This window comes from Garra rufa, chromosome 23, assembly GCF_049309525.1.
Source record: "Garra rufa chromosome 23, GarRuf1.0, whole genome shotgun sequence".
Classification (NCBI taxonomy): Eukaryota; Metazoa; Chordata; class Actinopteri; order Cypriniformes; family Cyprinidae; genus Garra; species Garra rufa.
This window is the reverse complement of record NC_133383.1, coordinates 6,958,569-6,976,716: the sequence shown is the minus strand read 5'-3', so window position 1 is coordinate 6,976,716 and position 18,148 is coordinate 6,958,569. Positions and strand designations below refer to the sequence as shown.

General features: G+C 35.0%; 1 protein-coding gene across 1 annotated transcript in view; it reads left to right on the top strand.

The window, feature by feature from the left end:
- ogdhb (oxoglutarate dehydrogenase b) overlaps positions 1 to 18,148 on the top strand; it is a 26,620-nt gene that overhangs the window by 3,058 nt on the left and 5,414 nt on the right. The window contains exons 3-14 of the mRNA XM_073829148.1: positions 2,602 to 2,790; positions 4,866 to 4,968; positions 11,135 to 11,250; positions 11,341 to 11,495; positions 12,096 to 12,242; positions 12,330 to 12,420; positions 13,835 to 14,014; positions 14,363 to 14,491; positions 16,357 to 16,536; positions 16,631 to 16,783; positions 17,356 to 17,458; positions 17,536 to 17,664. Of these exons, the coding sequence (XP_073685249.1) occupies positions 2,602 to 2,790; positions 4,866 to 4,968; positions 11,135 to 11,250; positions 11,341 to 11,495; positions 12,096 to 12,242; positions 12,330 to 12,420; positions 13,835 to 14,014; positions 14,363 to 14,491; positions 16,357 to 16,536; positions 16,631 to 16,783; positions 17,356 to 17,458; positions 17,536 to 17,664 (1,675 nt within the window). The remainder of the gene's footprint in view (positions 1 to 2,601; positions 2,791 to 4,865; positions 4,969 to 11,134; positions 11,251 to 11,340; positions 11,496 to 12,095; positions 12,243 to 12,329; positions 12,421 to 13,834; positions 14,015 to 14,362; positions 14,492 to 16,356; positions 16,537 to 16,630; positions 16,784 to 17,355; positions 17,459 to 17,535; positions 17,665 to 18,148) is intronic.

Below are 18,148 nucleotides of genomic sequence, written 5' to 3'. Positions count from 1 at the left end.
AGTTTAATTTTTGATTTAGTAATATGCATTGCTAAGAACTTCATCTGGACAACTTTTTGGCAATTTTTCTCAGTATTTAGATTATTTCGATTTTTTGCACCCTCAGTTGCATCTCGACCAAATATTGTTCTATCCTAACAAACATCAATGGAAAGCTTATGCATTCAGCTTTCACGTGATGTATGAATCGCAATTTCGAAAAATTGACCCTTATGACTGATTTTGTGGTCCAGGATCACTTTTACATAAATTAGCATTAAAGGGATAGTTCACCCAAAAATTTTAATTTGATGTTTATCTGCTTACCTCCAGGGCATCCAAGATGTAAGTGACTTTGTTTCTTCAGTAGAACACAAACAAAGATTTTTTAACTCAAACCTTTGCAGTCTGTCAATCATATAATGGCAGTCAATGGTCAAACCATATGCCAATGGAAAGTGTATTTACTCAGCTCAGTGTATCGTCAGGAGCTGCAAGGTTTGATCTGGTTTTGTCTGAGCATGTACTTTTTGACTCAAAGCTGTGGGTCCCATTGACTGCCATTATATGATTGACAGACTGCAAAGGTTTAAGTTAAAAATCTTCGTTTGTGTTCTACTGAAGAAACAAAGTCATCTACATCTTGGATGCTCTGGGGGTATTTTTAGGTGAACTATCCCTTTAATACAACCCTGGGCAAAAAGTATGGAATCACCACACTTAGATATTGTTCACCCATTTTGTTTACTTCACAGAAAATAAACAATCTACAGATATAACACAAAACTATTTTTGTTTATTATTCAACATTGTGGATATGAATTATTTTCCACATCAAGTAGAGGAAACAATTATGGAATCATTCAGTGTTGAGGAAAAAAAATATGGAATCAGCTTGTAATTTGTATTTCTGAAATAAATATCTAGACCTATCTAAAATGCTAATTAGCCAGCAGTTAAAAGAGAGTGCTTACAGTCCTTAACGAGCTGTTGAACTTGGCTAATTGTAAAGAAACATGTCCCCAGCAAGAAATGCTGGAAAGGATTATAAAACTCCTCCAAGATGGAAATCCATCATGGAGTGTGGCAAAAGAAATTGGATCTAAGTTGGAAATTGTTTCTAAAATTTAGTGTAAGTATAAACAAAATGGAAAGATTATAAAACGAAAACATGCAGGCAGATCAAGGAAGACGTCTAAGCGTAGATAGAAAACTCAAAGCAAAATTGCCTCAAAAATAGAAAATGCACAACGAAACAAATGAAGAAAAAATAGGCGTCGATGTGTGTGACAAAACTGTAAGAAACCGGCTGATTGAAATGAGATTTACATATAGAAATGGCAAATGAAAACCAGCATTAACATTAACACATAAACAACTGAAAACTCGATTAGAGTGGGCTAAAGAGAAGTCATGGAGTGTGGATGATTGGATAAAAGTGATATTCAGTGATGAATCACAAATCTGCAATAGACAAGAAGATGATGCTGGATCTTTTGTCTTGTGCCATTCTAATGAAATGTATAAAGATGACTGCCTGAAGAAAACCATCAAATTGTCCAACTCATTTATAATATGGGCCATCATAAATGCCAGTGGAGGAGAAACAAAGTACTAATTGTGTTTTTTGGTTAATGATTCCATAATTTTTTCCTCAACATTGAATGTTTTCATACTTTTTTCCTGTACTTGATACGGAAAATAATTGTATGTTAATTAAAAGAGCTTAATCTCATTTGTTTGAGGTATGTTTTACATAACCAGAATGTTGAATTAATAAACAAAAATAGTTTTGTATCATATCTGTGATTTGTTTATTTGCTATGAAGTAAGAAAAAATGGATGAACGACATCTAAGTGTGGTGATTCCAGGGGTTGTACTTTGACCTTGGATTCTTTCATTCATCTTGAGCTACAAAATAATACACAAGCGACTCTTCAAATGGCCAGCCAGAAATGAAAGCAAAATATGGGCTATTGTAGACTAAATTGTTGTGGAAAGTTATGAAGGAAGTGTAAATGCAGTCAGACTTCCCTCATGTTCCCTGCTGAGAGATAATATGGCATGGCTCTCTCAATTTAACACACTGAGCTCTTTAGCTCCTCAAAGCCTATTAGACATTTATCAGATTAGTATGAGGTCCTGTTGATGTGTCATTGAATCACACAGTCCTGATATGTAGGTAAGTAAGCCCTCATGTGCAAAACAAGGTCAGACATGGTGTAGAGTTCAAATTACTCTTCTTTTCTGTCCCTGCATGAACCTAAAGCTTTTCAGATGATTGCATCAAGTCTTCTGTTATGCAACCGAACATCCAGCTTATCCCGTGAAGTTTTCCTGCTCGGAAAAGCAGTTTACTGAAATTTGACCCACAGTTTACTCAGATGGAGACTTTGGAGGAGTAAGCAAAGTTGATGATTCAGATTAATTCCTGTGTGATGATGCAAGACCAATACTGCTAGTCGCCAGCTGTTTTATTTGAGTAAACCAGAATGACTGGATCACATCGCTGGATGTGTTTTATCACATTAAAGGAATCTTTTTGTTTTGTTTTGTGCACGGCATTTAAAAGTATTGTTATTATTCTCCTGCTGTGATTGCTTTTGCTCTTTTCTCAACAGTCTTGGGACATCTTCTTCCGTAATGCCAACGCAGGCGCTCCCCCTGGCTCTGCCTACCAAAGCCCACCTCCAGTTGGGGTGAGTCTCTCAGGACTGTCTCAGGCCCAGGCACTGGTTGGAGCTCAGCCTAATGTGGAAAAACTGGTGGAAGACCACCTTGCCGTACAGTCTCTCATCCGTGCCTACCAGGTATAAAGTGTTGATTTCAATACAAATTACCATCATCATAGTATTTTAGGGAAAAAAGTTTGGGGTCAGTGAGAATTATTATTATTTTTTTAACTTTACTCCAGCTAGGACACAATAAATTGATCAGAAGTTACAGTCAAACCAAAAATTATTTAGACACCAGATATAATTTTTTATTTTATTTTTTTACTAGTGGGTGCAGGACACTATTTTGCTATAAAGTAAACTTTGACTTGACATATAACCGAAAATTCTTCATACAGCAAAACTGATACAAATTTGGGACCAAAAATTCTTCAGACACTTTGACCTGACCATATTTTTCATAAGTGTTTCTTCTTTAATTGCTAATGCGACCTTTTTAAAGACTGAACTAAATTACGCATTGCTTGATAATTGGTCAGCAAAGTTTGTGTGTAAATATTGTCATACTAACAGTTGTCTGAATTTTTGGTTGATTGTAATCTATTACATACCTTTCTATCAAAGTTATCTGACATTATAAAGATGAACTGTTCTGACACAGAGCTCTGAGTTCTTGTCATGTTTTATTACCTTTTTATAAGCTATAGCGAATAAACTGATAATGTGAGAAATGTTGAAGGTGACTTTTTATTTTAAATAAGTGTTGTTTTGAACTTTTTATTCATCAAATAATCTTAAAACAATGTAGCATGGTTTCTACAGAAATATTAAGTAGTATTAAATAACTGTTTTCAACTTTAATAATTATAAGAAATGTGTCTTCAGCAGCAAATCAACATTTCTGAAGGATGTTTTGACACTGAAGACTGAAGAAATGGCTACTGAAAATTCAGACATTTAAAAAAATATTCAGTTGAAAACAGTGCTTTTAAATTGTGATAATATTTCACCATATTTCAGTTTTTAAATACATTTTTGATCATATAAATGCAACCTTGGTGAGAAAAAGAGATGTCTTTCAAAAACTTTAACAGACATATCGACCCCAAACTTTTGAACGATGCATTTTTTTAATACATTTTCTGACTTAATTTATTTTAAACTGTGTGAAAGTTTAAAGAACAAGTCATTCTTTTTTTTTGGCTGGTAGTATATGTTAACACTGCCTAAAAATAATTCCTTTTCTTCCAGCTTTTCCATGGTTCAGTCATATTTTGCTGTAGATGAGCCTACTATATTATCCTCATACATGAGGATATTTTGAGTAAATCGACACAACCCTTAACCACAAAGCTCCACAGAATTAAAGTGAATATATCCCAGCCCACTGCATTTTTTTATTTAAATATCTCATTTGAATAAATAAAAAAGCTAGGTCTCTAATGAAGATGTATTTGCCTTAGTTAGTTCACCCAAAAATAAAAATTCTGTCATTAATTACCTTCATGTCGCTCCAAACCCCTAAGACCTTTGTCACAGAATTAAGATATTTTTGATGAAATCTGTGAGCTCTCTGACCCTCCATAGACAGCAAGGGTCCTACCACGTTCAAGGTCCAGAAAGCTACTTTTGAACAATTTTGTCAATGTTCTTGGCACTTTTCGGGACCTTGAACATGAATGGTCAGAGAGCTCTCGGATTTCATCAAAAATATCTTAAATTTGTTTTCCAAATATGAACGAAGGTCTTATGGGTTTGGAACAACATGAGGATGAGTAATTAATGACATAATTTTCATTTTTGGGTGAGCTGTCCCTTTAGTAAAGAAAATTAATTGTGATTGTGCTCCTCTTTTAGCTTGTAAGTGCTGTTGCCTTGTTCACAGGTCAGAGGTCATCATATAGCCAAACTCGACCCTTTGGGCATCAGTTGTGTAAATTTTGACAATGCCCCGCTTACTATCGGGTCCCATCAGTCCGGTGAGAACTGCTTGTGGTGTTCAGTGTGATTGTGAGCATGCTCATTCAGTGTCTTAACATTGCTCTGTCCTTCTGTCCCTGTTCTTTTGTCTTCTCTCTGGTGGTTTTCACACTCGTTCTATCCCAATCTTACCTCCTTAACTGTCCATACCGTTCTTTGGGTTACTTTCCTCCCTTCTCCTCTTTTTCTCTTTCTATCTGTACGTCTTTTTTTTCTGGAACTCCCTGCAGATTCGGGGGCACCACGTTGCACAGCTGGATCCTCTGGGAATTATGGATGCGGATCTTGATTCGTGCGTCCCGGCAGATATAATCACATCCTCTGATAAACTTGGTGAGGTTTTGCTCAGGCGTTGGAGAGTGATCTAATCTTTTTATGTGGCATGGCTTATTTTTGTGCAGTCCTCCCTTACCTGGAGCATGTATGTAGTCTAGACCTGTTTGGATATTTGCAATGGGTGAAATTCAAACACACCCAGCAGCGAGTGTTGCTTGTGTGAAGGTTCAACATAATATAAACATTGCTTGGAAAATTGGTCATATTGGAGACAATGGCCTTGTTCCAAACCTAGCTGCCAATGATTAGTTGATCGGCTTCAAGTTCAAATATACATGTACTGTAGTACACACAACTATTAAGTGAAATTGCTTATTTTAAATAATTTGAAGTACAGTCGAGGTCAAAAGTTTATATACACCTTGTAAAATCTGCACAATGTTAATTATTATACCAAAATAGGGATCATACAAAATGCATGCTATTTTTTTTTTTTTTTTTTTTTTTTTTTTTTAGTACTGACCTGAATTAGAGATTTCACATAAAAGATGTGATCCATCTTTTCACACTGAGGACAACTGAGGGAATTATATGCAATTATGAAGGTTCAAATGCTCACTGATGCTCCAGAAGGAAACACGATGCATTAAAAGCCTGAGGGTCAAAACTTTTTGATTTTAAGATCCGGATAAATTTTACTTATTTTGTCTTTTGTCTAGTTTCAATGATACATGTAGTATCTTTTGTAGCTACTGAAGGGTAGTACTAAATGAAAAAAATATGATATTTCGGCAAAATAAGAAAAATGTACACCTCTTAATTCCATTCAAAAGTTTACACCCCTGGCTCTTAATGCATTGTTTTCCCTTCTGGAGCATCAGTGAGCGTTTGAACCTTCTGTAATAGTTGCATATGAGTCTCTCAGTTGTCCTCAGTGTGAAAAGATGGATCTCAAAATCATACAGTCATTGTTGGAAAGGGTTCAAATACACACAAATGCTGAAAATCCAAAGAATTTGTGAGACCTGAAGGACTTTTCTGAAGAACAGCGGGCTGTTCAGGACAAACAAGTTACTCATGAACAACCATCACTTACCAAAAGAAACATAGCTGTGGATCATTCAGGTAACAACACAGTATTAAGAATCAAGTGGATGTAAACTATTGAACAGGGTTATTTTTATCAATTCAACAATTATTTTTTTCTTGTAGGCTATATGTAAATTTTTTTTATGTGAAATATCTTATCCAGGTCAGTATTAAATAAACAATAACATGCATTTTTGTATGATCCCTCCAATTTTGTTAAAATAATTAACCTTTTGCAGATTCTGCAAGATGTATGTAAACTTTTGACCTCAACTGTATATATAAACTCAAAAGTTTAGGGTAAATTACTGACCCAAAACTTTTGAACATAGTGTAATTATGACATTTAACTAGAATTTTGTGCCTCCTGCTATTTGGATGTGCCAAATTAAAATTTGGATCAGTTTGTACATTGTCATTACCAGTCCTCTGGCTTTGCCCATTGTAAATTATGTTTCCTAATGTTTTTGTACCCATCACTCTTGTCCTCAGATGTGTCTTTTGTCAGTGAAATACTCATCTAGTGTCACGTTGTAGTTCCTCTTTCTCTCTGCAGTTTGCCATTTTTTTTTCATATCCTCTCACAGTGGCTCTTTAATTGCACTGGTGATGCCTAGACTAGAGGCCTTTCTGCATGCTGTGAATAGTAGTTGCTTTATTTCTTATAGTATTGTGCACATACCGTTCATAGAGATTTATCTGCACGCACGCTTTTAGCATGGGTGATTAAAAACCTTTAGCAGAAAACAATCCACACGCACACAGTCAACATGCTGAGGAAGATTGTGGTTAGTTTATCATCAGAACAGTCAACACCACAATCAGAATACTGTACAAACTCAAAATAGCTCATGAATTGTTTGGTTCCTGATCTTCAGGTTCCTTATGTCATGAACAGTGTAAACAAGATAAGTGTGATGTTCATTTCCATTCATTACACACCCTCCAATGAAACTTTTCTTAGTATTTTAGTTTTGCTTTATCAATATAAATATTGAAACACCATTAAAAAGAAATGCACTTACTTCAGAAGAAAACTGCATAGTATATGACGACTGACTTTTTAAATATATAATAATTGAACAAAATAAAAATAAAAAGTCAAATTAAGTTGATTTTTCTACCCCATTAGAAAAAGTTTTCAGCAAATTTGTTATGCTTACAACAAGAAAAATCAGTCTGCTGTGAAGATATATATATATATATATATATAAAAAAAATATTTAGTTGGTTTGATTTATTTCCCTTGAAAACAAGACAAAATGCAAATTATAAAAATGGCAGTGCAATGACTTTTTTTTTAAACAAGCTTCCAATTTTTAGCATCCTAAAAGGCTTTGCTTTGTCTGATTGGTTTATCCTAATGGCAAAGCTTGACATTTTTGTTATCCTTTTTTTTATTATTGGCAGGATGATTGTCAATGAGCATCCAATACTAGTGAGCTGTCAGTTTGTAGTGTATTGATGGTAGTTTCAAAGTGCACCTTATGGGGTGAGTGAGTTTTCCAGCACAGCATTGTTGTTTCATTCAGTGGAAATGCTTTGCTCAGCGGTTTTTCTCGGCACTGCATTGTTTTTTAAAAGTTCCCTGATCAAAAAGCAGTGATCAAATCAATTTAGAGTGCTGCATACAGTAGTTAAAAGCAGAGCCTTGCTGTCTTTTTAGCATTTAGTGGAACCCATGTCCTTGACACTACCAGTCAAAAGATTTTTTATGTTTTTAAAGTCTCTTCTGCTTACCAAGCCTGCATTTATTTGATCCAAAATATAGCAAAAGCAGTAATGATTGTGAAATAATTTACTATTTAACACAATGGCTTTCTATTTTAATATATTTTAAAATGTAATTTATTCATGTGATCAAAGTTTAATTTTCACCATAATTTAGTTTGTTTTTTTAACATTTTTTTTCTGGATGCTTTGTTAAATAGAAAGATCAGCATTTATCTGAAATAAGAAGCTTTTGTAACATTATGCAGTATACCTTTCAAAAGCTTGGATCAGTATAATTACTCAAGAAATTAGTAAAGTAAGGATGCTTTAAATTGATCAAAAGTTAGGATAAAGACATTTATAATGTTACAAAAGATTTCTGTTTAAGATAAATGCTGTTCTTCTGAACTTTCTATACATCAAAGAAACTTTAAACAATTTTACTCAGCTGTTTTCAACATAATGTTTTTTGAGCAACAAATCAGAATATTAAAATGGTTACTGAAGGATCATGTGACTGGAGTAACAATGCAAAACATTCAGTTTTGAACAAGAAAAATTACATTTTGAAATATTTTTAAATAAAAATGTGTTATTTTAAATGAGAAAAATATTTCAAAAATGGATTCTTTTTTGCTGTACTTTGGATCAAATAAATGCAGGCTTGGTGAGCAGAATAGATTTCCTTAAAAAATATTAAAAATCTTACTGGTCGAAAACTTTTGACTGGAAGTGTATATAAGGCTATCAGTAACTGAACACTTGAGCTTGTTTTTTTTTGTTTCCAAACCATTTATACCAGTGTTGTTATTCTTAAACAAATCAAGCTAAAACCTTTTTAATAAAATTGTTGATTTAAAAATACTAAAGCTAAGAAGTAAAGTGAAATATAAAAAAATAACAATAATAAAAACAACAATAGCACAAGAAAAATAATTAAAACCTAAAGCTAAATAAGAATATTAATGAATGCTATAATAAAATACATATAAAAAAAACAACTGCAATTGAAACTAAATTCAACTCTTAGCAGAAATACATTTATGTAACTCCATGTGGCACTGCGCTGTTCTCCGCCTCGCACTATCCCCAGCTGGCATATGTGACGATTTCTCTCATTAACCTTGCCTAGGGTCTGTTTCTTACATAACGTCCTCATCCTCACGGAATGTCATATTTAGCCCTAGAGTTTGGGTTCGAGGCTGTGTAATGCTGTTTGACTCCCAAAGTCACCCTTGGTGGACTCCAGTTCGTAATGGTAATTTATAGTGGTGCATGTTAATATAAATATCACTATTGCGAAAGACTTAAAGGGATAGTTCACCCAAAAATGAAAATTCTGTCATTAATTACTCACCCTCATATCGGTCCAAACCTGTTAAGACCTCTGTTCATCTTTGCAACACAAATTAAGATTATTTTGATAAAATCCGAGGAGCTCTCTGACCCTTGTTAGACTACAAGGGTCCTACCATGTTCAAAGTCCATAAAGGTACCAAGAACTTTGACAAAATAGTCCATGTGACATCAGTGGTTCAACCGTAATTTTATGAAGCTGTGCGAATACTTTTTTCTGTGCAAAACAAAACAAAAAAAACTAGAGTACATCGTGGTACTCTCCAAAATGGCGCTAGGGTAGCGTAGAGAAGAATTGTTGAATAAAGTTATTATGATAATAAAATACTGGCGTGACTTTTTAAAAATTTGCAGGGTGTAACCATAAGATGTAAGTAACAGCTGAAGTCAAAAGTTTATGTACACCTTGCAGAATCTGCAAAATGTAAATTATTTTACCAAAATAAGAGGAATCATACAAAATGCATGTAATTTTGTATTTAGTACCGAGCTGAGTATATTTCACATAAAAGATGTTTACATATAGTCCACAAGAGAACTGTTTTGTCAACGTTCTTGGTACCATAAAAAGTATTCCCACAGACCTACATTAGAGGATGTGGTTTAAGGACAAGAATATGACTTTTGACTTGACAAAACTTGCTATTTGTGCTTACATTCTCAGTCTGGTAGCATCTTGTTTTACTGGTGTTGCAGAAATGTAATCATGCTTACTTGCCTGCAGCGTTAAAGGAACACTCCACTTTTTTTGGAAATAGGCTCATTCTCCAACTCCCCCCGAGTTAATAAGTTGAGTTTTACCGTTTTGAAATCCATTCAGCCGTTCTCCTGTTCTGGCGATATCACTTTTAGCATAGCTTAGCATAGATCATTGAATCCTATTAGACCAATAGCATCACGTTCAAAAATGACCAACGAGTTTCCATATTTGTCCTATTTAAAACTTGACTCTTCTGTAGTTATATCGTGTACTAAGACCGGTGGAAATGCAAAGCTTCAATTTTCTAGGCCGATAAGATTAGGAACTACACTCCCATTCCGGCGTAATAGTCAAGGAAGTTTGCTGCCGTAATAAGGCTGAAGCAGGAGCAGTAATACCACGCAGCACATGTGCAAATGCTAAACTAGCTGGGAACTCATTTCTGATAATACTCCGCCTGCTTCGGCCATATTACGGCAGCAAACTTCCTTGACTATTACGCCGGAATGGAAGTGTAGTTCCTAATATTAGCAGCCTAGAAAATTGAAGCTTTGCATTTCCACTGGTCTTAGTACACGATATAACTACAGAAGAGTCAAGTTTTAAATACAACAAATATGGAAACTCGTTGGTCATTTTTGAACGCGATGCTACTGGTCTAATAGGATTCAATGATCTATGCTAAGCTATGCTAAAAGTGATATCGCCAGAACAGGAGAACGGCTGAATGGATTTCAAAACGGTAAAAATCAACTTATTAACTCGGGGGGAGTTGGAGAATGAGCCTATTTCCAAAAAAAGTGGAGTGTTCCTTTAAGGTGCATTTCTATTTGTATGTTGTGTAGATAAGTAAACAAGAACAACTCGTGTTACACATTGTGAATGAATGTCATCTTTCAGCACACTTTGAGATCATAGGTCAAAGCAAACTGCTATGCAAGATTCTAGTCTACATTTCTGCTTCAGGGTTCGCAGATAAAAAACACACTCACATGTTGCTTATTAATCAATGGGAAAAAGAGTACACTAAAACACATTTCTAAGTAAAGTGTGTTTGTTTAAATATGCATGTAATGACCCACATGTTGCCATATGTAGCGTTTTATGCATGCATTTCCTCTGGCACCGGTGGACTGGGCTGGGATACATCTGTTTTTCACTCTCACCTTTTCTTTTTCCTCTGCTAACACTGTTTGCTTAGCCTTTTATTTGCATGTTCTGAGTATTATGTGCTTGAATGTGCACTACTTTCTCTAACGCAGTTCCATTTGTCTTTGTGTTTATGTCTGTCGGACGGATTTGCTGTGGTGTTTTGTTTCGCTTGCCCTTTCTCCCCCATCCATGTGTTTGCATGTCTGCTACCAGGCTTCTATGGACTGGAAGAAACAGATCTGGATAAAGTTTTCCGGCTTCCTACCACCACCTTCATCGGTGGAAGTGAAAGCACCCTTCCTCTCAGGGAAATCATCCGTCGCTTAGAGGTGCATATCCACAGACAGACAACATAACAAATTGTGTTCTTAAATAAGATTGGTTGTTTTGCATAACTTCTCTCTTGCTGCACAACGCAGATGGCCTACTGTCAGCACATCGGGGTGGAGTTCATGTTCATCAATGACCTGCAGCAATGTCAGTGGATCAGACAGAAATTTGAGAAGCCAGGAGTGATGCAGTTTACTCTAGATGAGAAAAGAACACTGCTGGCCCGTATGGTCCGCTCAACCAGGTCTGCTGTTCAAGATTTGCTGTTATTGTCAATATTTAAAACTGTTTTAGATATATGGAAAGATACAAAGATCACCTTTATCTGAAATAAAGTTTTTTTTAACATTATACACTAGAGTAAGTATAATTTTTTTGGAAGGGGTGAAGAAATGATAGAAATGAATACTTCTGTTTAGCAAGGATGCTTTAAATTGCTTCTATTCATTAAAGAAACCTAAAAAATTTACTCAGCTGTTTTCAACATAATAATGTTGGTTTGAGCAAAATATTTGAATGCTTTCTGAAGGAGCATGTGACTGGAGTAATGATGGCAAACATATTCAGCTTTGAAATCACAGGAATAAATTACATTTTATACATATATTAAAATAGAAAACCATTATTTTAAAATATTTCAACAGTTTTACAGTTTTTTTTTTTTTTTTTTTTTTTTTTACTGTTCAAAATCTTTTGACTGGAAGTGTACATCCACTAAAATTGACACCAGAATCAGAATCATTTGCATTAAACAAACGACTTTCATCTTTTGTTTCCAGATGACACTTGTTTTGGTATCTTATTTAACATTTTTTGTATGCCAATGTTTTTGTAATGCTGACAGGTTTGAGGAGTTCCTGCATAGGAAGTGGTCATCAGAGAAACGTTTTGGCCTAGAGGGATGCGAGTCTCTCATTCCTGCACTCAAAACCATCATCGACAAGTCTAGTGAGAATGGTGTGGAGAGTGTTATCATGGGAATGCCACACAGGTAGAGGAGCAACCGACTGTACAATGTATTCTGGTTAAATAACTGTAGGGCCATTAAAACATGTCTGAATTGTCTGCTCTCCATCAGAGGCCGTCTGAATGTGCTTGCTAATGTGATCCGTAAGGAGCTGGAGCAAATCTTCTGCCAGTTTGATTCAAAGCTGGAAGCTGCAGATGAGGTCAGCAGCTCTTTCAAGCCGCTTTCATTTCCTTTAGCACTAGTTCCTAGTTCAGCTCACTGTACAGGTTACAAAACAAATATTTCAGAGTTTATACACACATAAAAAGCCCAAAGTCCCATCTCAGCAATTTTTCCACAGTTAAAATTTGCAGGGTGTAACCATAAGCTTGTAAATTACAGCTGAAGTCAGAAGTTTGCAGAATCTGCAAAATGTTAATAATTTTACCAAAGTAATCATACAAAATGAGTGTTATTTTTTTATTTAGTACTGACCTGAATAAGGTATTTCACATAAGACATTTGCGTGTAGTCCACAAGAGAAAATATTATTGACTTTATAAAAATGACCCTGTTCAAAAGTTTACATACACTTGATTCTTAATACCTGAATGATCCACAGCAGTTTTTTTGTTTTGTTTTTTGTTTTTTGTTTTGGTTTAGTGATAATTGTTCATGAGTCCCTTGTTTGTCCTGGACAGTTAAACTGCCCACTGTTCTTCAGGAAAATACTTCAGTTCCCATAAGTTCTTTAGTTTTCAACATTTTTGTGTATTTGAACTCTTTCCAACAATGACTGTATGAATTTGAGATGCATCTTTTTACAACTGAGGGACTCATATGCAACTATTACAGAAAGTTCAAACGCTCACAGCTGGGGGGTGAAAACTTTTTGAATTTAAAGATCAGGGTAAATTTAACTTATTTTGTCTTCTGGGAAACATGTAAGTATCTTCTATAGCTTCTGTAGGGCAGTACTAAATGAAAAAAGTATGATTTTAGGCAAAATAAGAAAAATGTACACATCTTCATTCTGTTCAAAAGGCTCTTAATGCATTGTGTTTCCTTCTGGAGCATCAGTGAGCATCTGAACCTTTTCTAATAGTTGCAAATGAGTCCCTCAGTGTTAAAAGATGGATCTCAAAATCATACAGCCATTTTGGAATAGGTTCAAATACAAACAAATGCTGGGAAAAAAAATAATTTGGGAAATTGTCAGAAATCGTGAGATGAAAAAGTCGCAGTCACCTTTTTTATCTGGTGGTAAACAAGCTGACATAATTATGATGTAATCAAAAAAATGTAAAAAATTATGCATGGGTGACTTGTTCACAGTAATGTACATATAGAACATAGGTTGGATTTTAATTTCATGACAACTTTGAAACGAAAGTAAAAATGTTTAACACATAATGCAAGTCTGGAACAGCCAGTGCAGTGATACATTAAACATTCAGTGCTGTAATTGTGGTTTACATAATTAACTCCGTACACAATCCATGGTTACATTTCTGTGAATGTGAAAGTGTATAACCTTATGAATTACATAATGTTCCTTTCATTCAGACAAAGAATCTTGACATTCCAGTCCTGGTCTTGTTTCAGTTTCTCTCTGTGCTGTGACTTTTCTTTAGGGCTCAGGTGATGTGAAGTATCATCTGGGAATGTACCACAGACGCACTAACCGGGTCACTGATCGCCACATCACTTTGTCTCTGATGGCCAACCCTTCACACCTGGAGGCAGTAGACTCTGTGGTGCAGGGCAAGACCAAGGCAGAGCAGTTCTACTGCGGTGACTCTGACGGCAAGAGGGTGTGTGAACTGCCCTTGTGGTTTTAGCATCTGTACTTGTGTTATTAAACATAAGTGTTTCTTTTAAAGACACCATGAAACACTGTTATTGCATTAGCAGGATTTTAATCAGTGCATCAGGAAAACAATTCTATTATTACTAATAAGTAATAAGTAGTATGCTAGTATATAGATGACCTCAAAGTTACACAGACTAAATTAGGAAGCCTATATTCAAAGATTAAACAGTTCCCTCAAAGACAAAGGTGTGCTTGGTTGTATTATGTCAACAGTTTTTAGAACAGTCCTAAATCATCTTTTGTGATCAGACAACAAGACATGATTGACATGGTGTCCTTGCCTCTAAAGGTGATGTCCATCTTATTGCATGGAGACGCAGCCTTTGCAGGTCAGGGCATCGTCTATGAGACCTTCCACTTGAGTGACCTGCCATCCTACACCACACACGGCACTATTCACGTGGTCGTAAACAACCAGGTCTGTTTCTCACACACTCTCACCAGAAGAACTTCCTCTTTAAATTTGTTATCTGTTACACTACAGTTCAAAAGTTTGTCAGTAAAAACACTAATATTGTAAAATGTGACTCTGGACCACAAAACCAGTCTTAAGTCGCTGGGGTATATTTGTAGCAATAGCCAAAAATATATTGTATGGGTCAAATTTATTGATTTTTCTTTTATGCCAAAAATATTTAGGATATTAAGTAAAGATCATGTTCCATGAAGATTTTTTGTAAAATTCCTACTATAAATATATCAAAATGTAATTTTTGATTAGTAATATGCATTAAGAACTTAATTTGGACAAATTTAAAGGTGATTTTCTCAGTATTTTGATTTTTTTGCACCTTCAGATTCCAGATTTTCAAATAGATGTATCTCAGCCAAATATAGTCCAATCCTAACAAACCATACATCAATAGAAAGCTTATTTATTGAGCTTTCATATGATGTATACATCTCAGTTTTGTAAAATTTAACCTTATGACTGGTTTTGTGGTCCAAGGTCACAAATATTATTACAATTTAATATACAGTTGAGGTCACAAGTTTACATACACCTTGCAGAGCCTGCAAAATGTAAATTATTTTACCAAAATAAGAATCATACAAAATGCATAGTATTTTTTTTTAGTACTGACCTTAATATGATATTTAACATAAAATACGTTTGCATATAGTCCACAAGAGAAAATAATAGTTATAAAAATTACCCAGTTCAAAAGTTTACATAAGGTTGATTCTTAATACCGTGTTGTTGCATGAATGATACAAAGCTGTTTATTTTTCTTCTTTTTTTTTTTTCTTTTCTTTTTTTTTCATGAGTCCCTTGTTTGTCCTGAACAGTTAAACTGCCTGCTGTTCTTCAGAAAAATCCTTTAGGTCCCATAAATTTTTTGGTTTTTCAGCATTTTGTGTATTCAAAGCCTTTTCAGCAATGACTGTATGATTTTGAGATTCATCTTTTCACACTGAGGACAACTGAGGGACTCATATGCAACTAATACAGAAGGCTCAAACTCTCATGGATGCTTCTGAAGAAAACACGATGCATTAAGAGTCAGGGGGTAAAAACTTAAATTTGAATATCAGGGTAAATTTAACTTATTTTGTCTTCTGGAAGGCATGTAAGTGTCTTCTGAAGGGCAGAACTAAATGGACAAAATATGGTATATGATATTTAGGCAAAATAAGAAAAATGTACACATCTTTATTTTGTTCAAAAGTTTATACCCCTGGCTCTTAATGCATTGTTTTTCCTTCTGGAGCATCAGTGAGCGTTCAAACCTTCTGTAATAGTTGTATACGAGTCCCTCTTTTGTCCTCAGTGTGACAAGATGGATTTCAAAATCATACAGTCGTTTTTGGAAAGGGTTCACATACACAAAAATGCTGAAAACCAAAGAAGAACAGCTGGTAGTTTAACTGTTCAGGACAAACAAGGGACTCATGAACAACTAGCACTAAACAAAAAAAAAAAACACACCTGTGGATCATTCAGGTAACAACACAGTATTAAGAATCAAGCGCATGTAAACTTCTAAATATTTTCTCTTGTGCGCTATATGTAAACGTCTTTTATGTGAAATATCTTTGTCAGGTCAGTACTAAATAAAAAGTAACACATATTTTGTATTATCCCTTTTATTTTGGTAAAATATTTAACATTTTGTCAACTGAATCTCTATTGGTTTCTGTTTAGCATATGTTAAAATGTAATTCATTCCTGTGATGTCAGAACTGAATTTTTCAGCATCATTACTTCAGTCACATGATCCTTCAGAAGCTTTTTTTGAGGCAAAAATTTGTTTATTTAAATGTTTTGTTTCCCTCTTTTAGATTGGCTTCACCACTGACCCTCGGATGGCGCGCTCCTCTCCGTACCCCACCGACGTGGCCAGAGTGGTCAATGCTCCCATCTTCCATGTTAATGCAGATGATCCTGAGGCTGTTATGTACGTGTGCAATGTGGCTGCAGAATGGAGAGCCACCTTTCATAAAGATGTTGTTGTTGATCTGGTAGGGAGGCACTTTTTTTTCATGTGGGAATGTTGTCAGATATGTGTCAAACGTGATTTAGGTGTTTACTGTGATGTTCACCTTTGTGCTGTAGGTGAGCTACAGACGGAACGGCCACAACGAGATGGACGAGCCGATGTTTACGCAACCGCTGATGTACAAACAGATTAAGAAGCAGAAACCGGTTCTGCAGAAATATGCTGAAAAGCTCATTGCAGAGGGAGCTGTAAGCAGACAGGAATATGAGGTCAGATTAACCAAATATTACTCCGAAGATGAATATATACACTGACATTCAAAAGTTTAGGGTCAGAAATATTTATATTTTTTAAAGAAATTAATCATTTTATTCACCAAGAAGCGATCAGAAGTGACAGAAATTTTGTGTGAACATTATAAATGTTTTTATCATTTGTAATAAATGCTGTTCTTTTGAACTTTCTATCCATCAAACAACTGTTTTCAGCACTGATAATAAGAAATGTTTCTTCAGTGCTGACACTGATAATGAAGACTGGAGTAATGATGCTGACATTCAGTGTTGGATCAAAGGAATAAATACAATTTTAAAATATATTACAATACAAAACAACTTTAAATTGTAAAAGTATTTCACAATATTACAGTTTTTACTATCAAAGCATAAGAGACTTTGTTTAAATTTTTTTTTTTTAATCTTATAGACCCCAAACTTGTCAGTGGTAGTGTTTTAAGTTGAAGTTACATTCATTTAAAAAAAATATCAACAATATTTGTCATACTTTCTGACTTAAATGATTGTGAAAATTTACATTTAAAGTTGTCTGTCTGTCCTTGTAGGAGGAAATCGCCAAGTATGACAAAATCTGTGAGGAGGCGTACAATCGTTCTAAAGATGAGAAGATCTTGCACATCAAGCACTGGCTTGACTCACCATGGCCAGGTAGGGGTGTGTAGTGTGTATACACTTGTATGTGCCCTGAAATCTATTTGACTTGACATTAATACTTAACTCTACAGGTTTCTTCACTCTGGATGGTCAACCCAAGAGCATGAGCTGTCCATCCACTGGTCTCAATGAAGAAGTGCTCAGTCACATCGGTCAGGTGGCTTCCTCTGTGCCTGTGGAAGATTTCACTATCCACGGAGGTACCTTTTTACTCTCATCTCTGCATATACAGTTGGAGTCAAAAGCTTACATACACCTTGCAGAATCTGCAAAATGTTAATTATTTTACCAAACTTAGAGGGATCATACAAAATGCATGTTATTTTTTTATTTAGTAGTGACCTGAATATATTTCACATAAAATATGTTTATATATAGTTCACAAGAGAAAATAATAGTTGAATTTATAAAAATGACCCTGTTCAAAAGTTTACATACACTTGATTCTTAATACTGTGTTGCTGCCTGAATGATCCACAGCAGTTTTGTTTTTTTGGTAAGTGATAGTTGTTTCCGTTGTTAAGTCCCTTGTTTGTCCTGAACAGTTAAACTGTTCTTCAGAAAAATCCTTCAGTTCCTACAAATTCTTTGGTTTTTCAGCATTTTTGTGTATTTGAACCCTTTCCAACAATGACTGTATGATTTTGAGATCCAGCTTTTCACACTGAGGACAACTGAGGGACT